General features: G+C 45.7%; 1 protein-coding gene across 4 annotated transcripts in view; it reads right to left on the bottom strand.

Moving 5' to 3' along the window:
* Positions 1-1,064, bottom strand: part of FNIP2 (folliculin interacting protein 2) — a 66,669-nt gene extending 65,605 nt beyond the window's left edge. For 2 of the 4 annotated variants that reach the window (XM_090036283.1, XM_090036282.1), the window contains exon 1: positions 675-1,063. In XM_090036283.1, the coding sequence (XP_089892409.1) occupies positions 675-769 (95 nt within the window). In that variant the 5' untranslated portion in view covers positions 770-1,063. Of the gene's footprint in view, positions 1-674 lie in introns of all 4 variants that reach the window. The other 2 variants (XM_090036281.1, XM_090036286.1) reach the window with 2 other exon arrangements.
* Positions 1,065-14,285: the final 13,221 nt, after the last annotated feature.

A 14,285-nucleotide genomic window follows, 5' to 3' on the forward strand; every position in this document is an offset into this window, starting at 1 on the left:
AAACCCTGGAGATCTTAACAGCAATCCCAAAGGCCCAAGCCCACACCCCACCAAAAAAAAATGGAAGCTGGGGCACTTACAGCAAATGCAGAATACCCTTAAAATATCTAAACCCACAGGGAAGGAGCTAGACCTTGTTTCATCCCGAGGGGTGGGGGGGGAAGAAAGGAGCAGAGGCAGCAGCGCCCAAGCAACCGCACACTTATAGGTGCAACAGAGCAAAAATAAATAAACAAATGCATTGCACATAATAAAGGTGAAGACCCTAAAAGGCAAGGCAGCGCCAGAGCCCAGACACCTACCCAGCTGGGGGCTAGCACAGCCACCAGGCTCTAGGAGGAGGTTGGGTCCCTTTTGAAACAGGTGGCAAACATGCACAATGGGTGCATCTGCACATGCATTGGTGCGCTTTTATTAATGCACTCCATGGAATACCTCCGGTATGAGGCACTAAACCCAACAGGAGCCCCTAATGCACAGCGTGCAGTGATGCTTAATGTGCAGCATTAACGCGCACGTGTAGATGCGCCCCAAAAAGGGCGGCCCCCAGAGTGCTGCCCCAAACCCGCTGGCCCGAGGGAGCAGCGGGGGAGGCGGCCCCCGGCTCCGGGCAAAGCCAAGCGTGCGGGGCCGCTTCTCTGCAGAGCCGCGTCCCGCCCTGCCCCGGGCCTCACCTGAAGGCAGGTCCTTCCTTCGGGGCGCGGCGCGGGGGGGAAGCGGCGCTGCTGCCCCTTTTGTTGAAGAGCTTCTGGAGCAGGGTGGGAGCCATGCTGCCGCCGCCGCCGGCTCAGGGTGCAGGCGAGGGGCGCGCGGGCGGCGGCTGCATCCCCGCCGCAGCGCTGCGGGGCCGAGGGGCGAGGAGGCGGGGGAGTCGGCAGTCATATGACGGCGGGAGGGACGGAGGGAGGGAAGGAGGCGCTGCCAGCCCCGGGGCCGGAGATCGAGCGCCCGCCCGGCCCGAAGGCCCCGACCCCCGGGCAGGGCTTACAGGGCCCTGAGCTGCCTCCTGCCCCGCGCCGGGCGTGGGCACGGCCCGCCTGAGGGAGCCTCTCGGCCGCCCCCTGCCGAGCATCCAGTGGACACGCCTGGCCGGCCCCCTTTCAAACACGTGGGCCCTGGCCTCCCTCAGTCGGGGAGGCTGCAGGGAAAAGGGGAGACAGTTTTTTGGGAGGGGACAAATAATGAAAAAAAACAAGGAGGGGAGCACTGGTCGGAGGTTCAAAACAATTGGCGGCAGGAGGTGCACGTGCACCCCCTGAGAGTGGAGGTGCACCCCCTGCAAAACGGAGCTGTCAACACTGTCGGTGACGCCTGCAGGTGGTTGCTGTTTGCCACCCGCTGCCGACATGGCCAGCAGCCTCTGCGGGCAATCTGCGATCCCCACTGGCACTGAGCAGAGCGCCCCGGGCAGCGCTCACCGGCCCTCAGATGAGTCCAAGGAGCCAGCCCTGTAGTACAGGGAGTCCTTGACTTAACACACTTCGAGTTAACAACGTTTTACATTGATGCTGTTTATAAATTAAAGCCCTGATTCAGCTTTCTGACGTCAGAAGCTTGATCTGACGCCACGCCAGCAAACAAGTTCACTGTCTCGCCCAGCTCCCTAGAGGACATCTGTCCAAACTTCCTTGGACATCCAGAAAAACCTGCAGCCAAGACTCCTGAGAAGACTCCAGTCAAGATCCCTTCAGAAAATCCAACCAGGAGCCTTTCAAAAAGTCCAGCAAAGTCACCTCAAAGAAGTCCTTCCAAATCAATATGATAGCTATTAATGATATAAAAACATTAATTTAGCGATATTACTCGTCTATAATTGAGTACAAAATTCTGGGTTATTTTTGATGAAAATAGGATATCAGGCCTTGGTCAGGAACCAACCCTACATTTATAACATTGTTTCCTATGGGAAAATCGTTTCCAACTTACAACGTTTCACGTTAAGACACGGTTTTCAGGAACCAATTATGCTGTAAGTCCAAGGACTGCCTGTACTCTTCTCCGAGGTGGGAGTGAAGCAGGGCAAGGAAAGTGGCCCCACAGTCCCTGGGAATCCTCCCAGCCAGAGCCTCCTTCCTGGTCAAATGCACAGCCGGCTTGGCCACGGCCAGGAGGAAGTTAACCAGGAGGTACCTGGACTTGATGGGGCCACAGACAGGGACTAAATGCGGGGGTGGGCAACCCAAGGCATTTTGCTTGGCACACATGCTTCGGGGTGGACCATGAGGAAGGGGCTTGGACTGTGCTGCCGCAACAAGGATCAGGCCCCTTGCAGCTCTACCCCTGGCATGCTGACATCTTACAAGTTGAGGTTACGGGGGTTTTTGGTACCCTTCTGAGCCCTGATCTAAACTCTGCCCTGACACAGCAGGGACCTTATACCCTCATCTGCCCCAGGGGAGCCACAGCAGCCAATGTCCTGCTTCTGTGAAGTGTTGTAAGTCTCAGGTGGAAACCAGGCTTGTTGAGGTCCCCCCTCCTGTGGGCAGGTTGCTGAGCCTCAATTACTAAGGTAATGTGTGGGTTGCAACTCCAAACGGGGTCACAACATCAGCAGATGGGGTTGTGGGGGTAAGGCGGTAGCATAGGCGATGTGTGGGAAGGCACATGCCCCCCGCCAAGATTGGCCACCACCCAAAGCTGCCGCTGGCATCTCCAGGCAGTCACTGCTCTCCCCCACCCACCTAGCTGGCCTCACTGCAATGCCACCAGTTGCAGGAGGGACCAGTCATTCATGGCGGGTATTGGGTTGGGAGTAGGGCACCATGCTGAGGAAATAGGGCCAGAAATAGGGTCCTGCTGAGGAAAAGTTTGGGAAGCACTGCACCAGGGAACTGACCAGAGCAATGGTTGGAAAAGAGGCCTTTTATGGCAGTGCATAAAAACCCTGGGCTGAATTCAGGATTTCACAGGGTATCAAACCCCAAGCAAGTCCTGGGCTCCAGAGCATCCAGGTAGGTTCTGATCTGAGCATGCTCCAAGGGCCCTTTCCCCGAGTCAGGGCAGAGGTTATACAGTGGTTTCATTCCCCATGGGTTGCATAGGGCTGGTGCTGCCTCAGGTGCTAGGTGACATCTGCAAGTTCCTTCCAGCCCCACTGCTCTCTGAGTCCATGCATCAAATTTGGAGAGGTTTGGATCCAGCTGTCCTTCCCATCCTTGTTCCTGCAATAGACCAACAGGACACATTCAGGTGTTCCTCATGCTCCTATATGATGTGCCGCTGCTACTTATCCCTGGAGAACCAAATGTCTGCACTTGTGTGTATGCAGCCCTGACACAGCAGAGACTTGAAGAATCCAGCTAAGACTCCACATGTGGTTTTTGCTCCTTGTAGTTGTTTCATTTCTCAGGGAAACAGTCTAGACTAGAGTGATGCCACAGTCCCACCCAGAAATCTCTTTATTTTGTCAAAAAGATCCCATTGCCTCAGTATGGCAAAGGCTTATATTGCATGGGAACTGAGGTTAGACTTAGTCACAGCCTCAAAGTGAGAAAATTATTCCTGTTTTGTAACCTAAGTTTCCTTTGGATGCAGTGATTCTTCCTTTTCTTCCCTCATCAGCTCCACAACTTGCAACCTCCCAGGGACAAGGAGGGTGCTCTGTTGGGTTTGGCCTCTGCACATCCGTGATGGAGAATTCTGTTTTAGAAATGCTATACAAGCCCAACATGAAGGTCATTGTGGCTGGCAAAGAAAGTTAGTAGAAATGAATAAAAAAATACGTTTCTGCAATTTAAAAGAAAAGGCTCTCTTTTGTCCACTAGCTGCATCCTAATTAGTTCACATCTGTACAGTTCCAGTTTGTATACCTCATGGTGGTAGGGCATATGAACAGCTTCTACCATTGTAGTATTTGGCCCTCTGTAAGTTAGTTATCTGGCTCCTGAAATGAGCAAGGAACCATACCTTGCCAATAAAATTCTCAAGCAACTTTTAAAGTTGCAAAGACTCTGGAAGCTAATCTACCTGATATAAAATAGATGTCTGATACAAAACTGTTTCAGATACAAACTGTGTGTAATAGCATGCACTCAGCTGGGCATCAAGATACATAGACAGTAATCTTTCACAAAACCATTCTGACAATTTTTGGTAAACTATGGAGTAAATGCAACCATATTTTTAGCACAGGACCGTGGAATGATTTTCATAACCACTGTGCGGTAGTACAAACTAGATAGTTAGTCAGAATAGACAGTCTGATTCTTCACAATCTCCTAAGAGCAAAACACAAGCAGGATCAAAAGAGGTAATCACAGTTTTATGATGCAGAAGAGCTTTTTTCAAAGCCTTCTCTCTTCTTAGGCGACTGTGTGACTAGGAAAGTGACAGATTAAAATTTACCTATCTCTAGTATCTATCTGAATTCAGACTCTCTGTTTAGTGTGAGATGCAATCAAACTGATGAAGCTCTTCAGTCAGAAAAAGCTAATCTTTATGGACTATCAAAAAACTTTGGTACATACACAACTTTCGGATGATTGGAAGCTTGGATAATCAGAGGCTGCAACTCTAGAGATCTGAAGTTTCATAAGAGTTAGTTCTCTGACTGCAAAGTTTAGGAGCACCCAGGACAGGAAGGGAAGGAGGCAAGTCTGCCAGCATACATCCCTCAATCTGGAACCAGATCAAAGTTTCAGTTCTCTTTGGATTAGAGCTTGTGACTGCCTACTCCTGAATTCCGAGTACATCATTTTAATTTTAGCTACATAAGGTTCCTAAATTCTTCAGAACTGAAACCAGGTTTGAAAAGGCTGCAAAGAAATCTAGGAGCTTAACAGACAGGTTAACTCAGCAAACATATTCAATATCTAGAGGTGAGTTTATAGAAGTTGACCTAATTGTGTGGTATAGTAAGTAATATAGGCTTCAGAAACTTTTTTACAGAGCACCATGTCTTTTTACTTATTCTGCAAAGCCCATAGCATATTTTGGATACAGTAAAATAAGATTTTTCTTAGTGCCTGAAAATCGTTAAAGTTAGGTAATATCTACAATCTGGTATTTCTATTTTTTTAATTATTTTGCACAGTAAATTTGACTGGATCCTTAAGAAGAATGAAAAAAAAGCATGATCAGTACTTCAGATTGTATTTTACTTTGCAAGCAGCCAGATAAGCTGACAGCAGCACAGAGCTAGGGACTGTGCACCCCTTGAAAACAAGCTTACTCATCCTTGAATGAATGGAGTGTTATATAACTTGTGCTGTTGCTGCAGCAACTTTCCCACCCCCTGTCTCAAGATGTTGCCATGATATAGAAGTGCAGCTTCACCATCTTCACTGCCATAAAAACACATTCTGTTAGAAGTAGAAGAATCTTTAAAGGAGCATAATCACCTAAAGTAATTATCTTAGCAGAATGAATCAGGTATTGTTAATGCACTTATGCTAAAGCTCTTGTTCTTTACCATTCTCTGGTATTAAAAGCTGATACAAAGATTGTACTGTAATCCAAATTTTGAATAGTTTAGTAGAATTAGAAGATAAAAAGATGTGTGGCTTTAGCAGGTAAGCATTACAGTCCTTTGATACCATTATATATGCATGTTGTCCAGCTCTCCAAAAGATCACATATACATACAAGCCTCTATCACACTCAGTGTCAAACACTGGCACTGGATATGGTTTGGTCCCATCCACAAATACTACATTTCAAAAAGTTTCAACATTTAAGACTTTGTCCCTTGCCTAGGATTTGATCCAAAACCTAGCAGGTCATCCTAATATCCTACATTTTCAAAGGAAAAATTCCTCCAGAATTCCCTGTTGAATTACTTGTTGCTTGCACAGCTACTTGTTGATTTAACCTATGCTCTACCTTTCATCTTGAGATCTGCCTTCTCCAACTAAGCCAGAAGCCAAGGGCACTCTCAAATAATAAAGAATTGACCTATTTAAGGATCATTTTTACATTCCCTTATGAACATATAAAAGACACCCCTTGCCCCAAAGATGTAGCTACAAAGCAAAGGTAAAAAGACAATTTCAGTTTTGCTTGGATCTCATCCAGACCTCCTTCTCTCTAGAGGTAAGAGCATCTGAAAGGAGTAGAGGTTACATCCCTGACTTTCCTGTAACCCTTAGCACGTCCCTCCTTTCTGATTCTACCTGAACGTGCTTAGGTGAGTTTAATTATTTTAATTGCTTCACATATTTATGGCATCAAGGTCCCTGCCTTGGATACTAGATGCATTTTAATTCAGTTTAATGATGTTTTCTCTAAATCTGTTGGGAGTCAAATAGTATCCTTGGTAAGTCAACTGCAACATGGGCTTTGAGGTACACAGAGAAAGAAATGAGTGGGCAGGTCTTGTTTCTTGGTGGTAAGGGAAGAAGTACAGAGAGCTTTAAGACCAGAATTCCAGAAAGGCTCAGAACCCCCATGAATCACACATTAGTTATGACATACCACCCTTTCCTGGAAACTATATGGAAAATCATCAAACAATTACAACCCATACTAGAAGAAGACCCAATTCTTAAAGAGATCTTTCCAGAATCACCCATCCTAGCCTTTAAACAAGGACTGAACTTCATCAATCTCATCACCAGAAGCAAGCTTCCTATAACCCAAAGCACACTAAATGGATTCAGACCATGCCAGGACAAGAAATACAGAACTTGCCAACACATCTCCACCCCCACCCCCCAATAACTACACCCAACTACAGAACCATCAGCATTCCTGGATCTTATACCTGCACTTCCAGAAATTCAATACATCTCATGGTAGCAGGACACTAAGACATGCCTGCTCCTTAAGGCTGAAGAAGCCTGGCCAGGGAGCTCTGCAGGCCAAACAGCTCACCAGCTGCAGGTTGCTGGGGTAATAGCCTAAGGGAGTAATTGGCCATACCTGCCAACATAACCTGACTGGCAGGAGGCAGGGTTCTGGGACATATAAGTCCAGGCTGTAGCTAGCAGACATTCTCTCTGGTAGCTGATGGAAAGAGGTTCTGTCTGCTGAAGCTACTTGAAACCTAACGCTCCCTACCTAGCTCTCTCTGCTATGTAGGTGCTACATGCCTACAGGGAGTCTTCCAGGTAACAACAATAGCATGGTTGTTATTGTTAGTATTTAAATTATAGCCTAGGGGATTGTGTTTGTGTTCATGTTTGCCCCCATAGGATTGGGATGAGGCTAGAAGGAGGTTGGAGCCCTTATTAGTGATTAGAGAGAGAGGGCATATGATTTGGTAGAGCCCAGAGCGCCAGACGGGTGCAACAAGCCCAGGGCGTTAGAGGGGGTGCAGAACCAGGTGCCTAGGAGAAAGGCATTGAGCCAGGCATATGAGAGAGAGGCACAGAAAGCCAGTTACCAAGAGAACTTGGTGCCTGCATGTTGCAGAGAAACAGGAGCCAGAGGGTTCAACACCAGGGGTATATAGGGCTGACAATGGTAGTAACACCTGTGAGGTGTGGGACATGTGTAGGGGAATTTGAAGTATGTGTGTACTGCTTGGTATAGCTGGATGCATGAAGGGCAGCCTCCTGCTTAATGAATAACATAATTACTTATCTCACCTGCTATGCCTTGTTAGTAAGTGGGTGGACTGCCCAAGATGGGTAGGTAGGCTGATGCAGAAATCAGCACTCATCCAATGCACTAAATGTCCTGATGGAAAATATATGTAAGAGACCAAACGACAAGTGTGTACCAGAATGACAGATTTTTGGTGCGCATTCAAAGACAAAAATACCTAACTACCTGTGGTGCGCACGTCTCAAAACAACCACTCTCTCTCCAATCTCTCAGTTCTAATCCTCAAAGGGAATTTACAAAGCATCTTTCATAGACAGGCCTACAAACTTCACTTTGTAAATTGACTGGATGCAAAAAAAAAAAAAAAAATCATGACCTAAAAAATATAGACATTGGACTTATGGTACAATATAACCTCCCTGCTATCCAATAACCTCTCTACTTTCTATCACCAGGTCAACATTCCCACACCTACCTGTCTCTCACCTATTAGCTCATATCACTGCCTCTCATTCCCCACTGCCACACATCTGCATTTTCACAGACCTGTATTTTCCATATTGACTTCCATTTCATCTAAAAGAACACAAAACAACAGCAGACTCTCCCTATGCCTGAAGAAGGGTGTTTGTGCCTGAAAGCTTGCAGAGAACAATTTTCCCAATTACTTATTTGTCTAATAAGATATCACATTTACCCAAAGAGCCTAGTCTGCCAGAACTCTGAAGGCACAATTGTATACAATGGAAGCTCTACAATTCTGAGCTCTATGCAGATCTTTCTGGTTTTCTACTGCTTGGGTTCAAATTTCATAGTTTGTAGGGGTCAGAAAGGACCTAAGCAGATCATCGAGTCTGACCCCCTGCCATGGCAGGAGGGTACTGGGGGTCAAATGACGCCAGCTAGATGTTCATCTAGCCTCCTCTTAAAGACTTCCAGGGTGGGAGCCAGCATCACTTCTCTTGGGAGTTGGTTCCAGATCCTAGAGGGCCTGACCGTGAAGTAGCGCCTCCTGATATCTAGCCTAAATCTACCCTCTGCCAGCTTGTGACTGTTATTCCTAGTCACTCCTGCTAGTGCTCGGGGAAACAGGGACTCTCCCAATGCCTGCTGGTCCCCTCTGACTAGTAAATACCTTACTTATTTTTTCAGCACCTGCAAGATGCCAGAATGATGGAAAACCCCCCACTAAAACACATGATTGTGTTATTTCTAAAAGAATAATAAAAAAATCAGTATATGAGTCCTGTTATTCCTGGACTCCTAATCAAAAAGTTAAGCGTGTACTTACCTGCTTTGCTGGGCTGTAGAGTCAAAATGTTAAAGCTTAAATTTTAATGCCCAGTGTCAAATACAGGTCCACAGGAAAGAAAGAAAACCAGAATCAACTTATAACTCAAAAACCAAAATCCCAGTCTGTAGCAATTATATCATAATCAAAGAACTGTGGGAAAGAGATAAAATGAGAGGGCTGTTCCTGAATTCAGATACTTTGTACATTGTATCCTAGCCTTCTCTGGCTGTTTTACAAGCCATGATTATAATGAAATGTAGTTAGTATCTAGGTCATTGTTAGGGACCTACCAAATTCACAGAAGAGGGATGTACAGCATCTCCTTTAAACTTTCATGTTCCTCCACATGCCCCTCCCCCACCATTGACTGGCAGAGGGGCTCCACTGCTCCCTCCTAATTGGCAGGGAAGTGAAAACCATGGTTTTAAACATGATGTGGCTTTTGCCTCCCTGCCAATCAGCAACAAGTACCAGGGCCGCTGGGGCTCCTTAGCCAATTGGCGGGAGGAGGCAAAAACAGCACCACATTTAAAACTGCAGTTTTCACCTCCTTGCCAATCAGAAGTGAGCTGCAAGCACAGCCCCTCCATCAATCGGCACTGGAGGAAAACACGGGAGAACTTGCAAGATTAAAGGAGATGCCACTCACCTTACTTCTGCTTTGAATTTGGTAGATCTCTTGTCATTGTGTTCTTTCATTAATTAAAATCACTGTGTATTACTAGCATCTGTATGCTGAGTTTTAGGTAGGCATGATTTTATACATTCTGTACAAATTGTTAACATTATTTTTTATTTAATGAAAATAACCGTGAAGTGTAGCTAAATTTTTACATTTGCTTCAAATTCTTAACTATGCACTCTAGGAAATTCCATTCTTATATAAGATTGTTGATCTAGCATGAAAAATTCAGTCACAGTATCATGTTTCAGGGTCAGGTTTATTGCTGGAAAACTGTGAGACAGGAAGTATCACATTTGATCCTTTTTTTGGATGTGTTGGCTGATATTAAAATGCTTTTCCTTTCTAATTAATTCAAAAAGAAGAAAAAGAAACAAAAACAACAACAAAATCCTATTTAGTAATAAGCAATCCAAATGCCCAGCTTCAATCCCTTTTAAGTAATTATGACCATCTCTTACGTTCCCCAGAAAGAGCTTGTATTTGCTGTCACACTGGAAGATTCAGTACAATAATATTTCCAGTTTGCTGGAGCAGAAACTTGCCTACTTTACAAGACGGCAGTGCTGGCTTTTGGAGAAATCTGGTGAGAGAAGTTTTAGCTGTTGGATGTGTTGTATTGAAAGAACATGCATGGATGCCCACCACTCTCTTGATCTCCCTCTTAATGTGTTAAAGGAGAGGAGTTTGTCCAAGGGGGAAAATATGGGCAGAAATGATGCAGAGGGTCCTGTGTATCTTTTTTCCTTCTTTTACTGCCTTGTTTCATGCTTCCCATCCTAGCCTGACTCATCAGTTCCATCACGGCCACCCCCACTCTGAGGAACTATGATGTATTATATCAGAGGCTGGATTAAAAAATCATAATGGTCTCACTTGGCTTTCAAACATGTGACTCTATAGTTGGCACTAGTGAATTGCCCGTCAAGCATGATGGGGAGAGGTGGTAGGCAGGGAGAGAGCATTGCCATCCACCTCCCCACGCCACTGCTGCCTCCCAGTAGCAGGAGTCGGCGGGGTGTGGAGAAGCTTGCCCTGCTATCCCCTCTGTCCCCCTCCACCAGCACCTTGTGCCCCTGCCGCCTTCAAGGAGCAGGGTCAGGGGTGAGGCCAGCACCCTCCACTCTATTTCCTCTGTCCCCATTGTCATGGCAGCGCTCTGTGCAGTGCTCTGTGTGGAGCATTCTGATTGGTTGTTTCAGTAAGCATTGTGATTGGCTGCCAAGACAAGCAATCAGAGCACTCCAAGAGCATTACGGACAGACAGACGGATTAAGCCTTTTTACATATATATAGAATTATTGTGATTTTATTGATTGTGATTTTCTGGACGTATACACATACTCATCCCAAGCACAGTTTAGTATGTCAGGGATGGTAGCTGAGCAAAAAACCCAAGGAGCTGATTTTTAATTGGTCTGATGTATAAGATCTGCATGAGACATCCCATTCTTTCTGATTTTGAGGGTAGAACAGAGCTTCTGTAGACCTTAATATGTCTGGACTTGCATGGTTGGTGAGATGGGAGAGTTACACCTGTATAAGATAGGAAGGAATGTGGCATTGTGGATAGTGGCATGGCAGGTCTCTCAACACTGAAAACTGATTGTCCAATGGAAAGATTCTGATCGATTTAGTCAGAGGTGAATAGAGCACCTACAGCTTGATCAGCAGAAAGTTAAGCATTTGAAATTAAGCATGGAGCAATCGCTTCAATTTTGAAAATGGTTTATAAACCTTTATTAATTAACGTAGCTAATTAATAAAGATAAGAAATGTAGATACATCTTCAGTTAAAATAAGGCTGAGAGAGGCCAATAACTTTCTAACTTGGAAATGCAGAGTTTATTTGACCTTATAATATTTGTATTTTTGAAAAAAATTACATCTAAATTCCATGTAAAATTGTATATATTCATTTGATCATGATATTATTCAGCCCTGTTCTGCTGTGTTAATGACTATAACCAGATGTTTTAAGTGGGAATTATGCAATCTTGGAACAAGTGAGTTTACATCCCAAATGAAGTCTTCTTGTAGGAGCTTGGTTGTTTCTTATCTGTTACTCAATTCACTATTTTTAAACACTGGGATAATATGACTTCCTTTCTGGAACCATTTTTTCTATCTCATTTATTTAGATTTTAAGCTCTTCAGGATAGGAACTGTCTTCTTCTATATGACTTTACAGCACCTAATACAGTGGGACTTCACAGCAGTACAGTAATATGAACTTACTAGGGGGTAAGTCAGGGATCAGCAACCATCAACCCATGGATACTTTGGATATGGCCTGCAGCCATGTCTCTGGCAGCATTCAGCACTGGGGGTCTCCCATAGTGCTATGCCACAATGAGGCACCTAGAACTGTAGGGGAGAGGGAATGCTGCCTACACTGTGCCAGTTAGATGCCCAGGGCTTTGGCAAAGGCCATTTCTGCCCATGCCACACTCCATTCAGGTGGTATTAGTTCTGGCAGATGGGGGCACGCGGCATTTGTGATATGAACCACACATAGTCCCTGCTCCAGCCTTTCCAGAGTGGGTGCTGGATCCAGCATGTAAGGTGGGAGGAGTTCCATGTGCCCAATTTGGTCTATAGGCCTGGTCTTGTGCCATTCATTGCAAGAGTTTGACACCTCTGCTCTAGTCTTTTTAAGTCCCAGCAGGAACATCACTACATCCTAGTCAACATTCCCAGCCTTTTTTGTGGCCAAACCCAATGCTTCTAAGGAAGGTAGAAAACCCAGATACCTGTAGCAACAGGACAAAAAATTCCTTTCTGTCCCCATGTGGCAACCAGCAAAGCCTAAATGCATGGGATAGCCAGACACTTTTCATGCTGCCCTGCAACCAGGGGACCACTAGCATGTTTCCACACATTTGAAAAGTCTCCTGAATACTGTTTACTGGAAACTTAGGATCTTTAAATTCAAATTCCAAGAAGTTACCCAATCTGGGGAAAGAATCTTCTCCCAGAGCTTCAACTATAGCTCTGTTTATTGGAGAGGAGCATGGACATGACAGCAGACTTCAAATACTTGAAGGGCTACCATGAAGGAAAGGGAAAGCACCTTTTCTCTCTTGCTGCCCAGAGGCAGACACAGACCAATGGCCTGAAGTTGCAGCAAAGTAAGTTTGGATTGATTATTTGGAACAATTTCTTCACTGTTAGAACAGCATACTGTGTAGGGAAGTTGTGGACTGGAGGTGCTCAAGGTCACATCACTGGAGGTGTTCAAGAAGAGGTTGGACAGCCACTGTCAGGGATGATCTAGGAGTAGCTACCCCTATGTATTTCCCATGCTTCTGGGCTTTGCTGGTTGCCTCCCCACCACATCCCTTTCACATCTCATCTTTTCTGCTACATGTGTGAAGGTGTTTTTAAGCCAAAGTCAGACCAATCACGATATTTGGGGTCAGGAAGGAATTCTATCCCATGATCAGATTGTGGGTTTTTTTGCCTTCTTCCACAGTGCGGGGTGTGGTCCTGTATCAAGAGATTCTGGGTCATATATTTACAACATTATAAGTGATTGGAAGCTGGTTCGAATCTGTAACACAACAGAAGTTCAGTGTACATAAATGGCTTTCAAAATGGCTGAAGCTGGTTTAAGATGAACCTGCATGGATGTAGTATCAGACATGACTGATTTAGGTCAAATTGGTTTATCGAACTTCTGCGCTAGATCCCCTCCAGAGTCAAGTTAACTCAGTCCCTCAGCATTCCAGGATGTTTTGGACCTCCCTGCAAACCCCAACCCCCGACAGTGTGGGTGGGTTAGCCTTGGTCCAAGGTCTGTGCTCTAGAGGAGGCAGGTCTGTGATAGCTTCTGACCTGGGCCACTGCAGGCATGTGGCTGCATTTCTGGAATCAAAAGGGAATGTCTGTTCACTTGCTTATGGGTTCAATCTATGCAGTTTAGACTAACCTATGAAGATTGAATCAATTAGCCTCCGGCTTTTTGACTGTCTGTACTTATAGAAGCAGGACATTGGGTGCCATGATTCCCCTGCTTTACCTGTGGCAGGTTAGGGCAGGTTTATGTTGTGTCAGGGTTGAAGGTAGTCTTACATAGAATTTAGATCAGCAGTTCCCAAACTGTGGGTTGCGACCCCATTTGGGGTCACAACATCAGCAGATAGCGTCACAAAAGTGGGGGGTTGGGAGTAAGGGGCATATTGAGAAAATGGGGTCATGCTGAAGAAATGGGGCCATAAATGGGGTCATGGTGAGGAAGTTTGGGAAGCACTGATTTAGTTCATGTTTTGTTGAAATAGAGATGATCCTGCCTCAGGCAGTGGATTGCACTACAACAATGGTTCTCAACCCTTTTTTGTACCAGGACCTATTTGTAAACATCAATGGCCAAACCTGACCCAGTGGCCCTCACTCTCCCTACCCCCAGGCTCCAACCCCACAGTGTGTGGGGCAGAAGGGGCCCCAAGCAGCCCCTTGCAGGCTGGAACTCTGCCTGGTGGAAACTTCTGCCTTTTACGTACAACACATTTCTCGGCCTTTTGCCTCAGATCAAACATAGCTCCTATGATTACCTGGCAGGTGAAACACCGTTGCAACCGAGGCGGTTTTCCTAGTCGCATCCAAGGACAATTGATCTCCTAGCACAGGGGTAGGAACTGTGAAGGTAATGTATAGTTAATCTCCCACTTAGCTTCTGGAGTGGGAAGATCTTGGCTTTATGCCCACTTTATGGAAATGGGAGACTCCTCCCTAGCTTGCTCCTCAGCCACACAGCTAGGGCAAGCAAAACTCAAGGGCATCTGAACCCTAAGCCCCCAGGAGGCTTGGGCCTGCATGTAGGAT

The sequence above is a fragment of the Crocodylus siamensis genome, chromosome 2 (assembly GCF_052110815.1).
Source record: "Crocodylus siamensis isolate JL-2025a chromosome 2, ASM5211081v1, whole genome shotgun sequence".
Classification (NCBI taxonomy): Eukaryota; Metazoa; Chordata; order Crocodylia; family Crocodylidae; genus Crocodylus; species Crocodylus siamensis.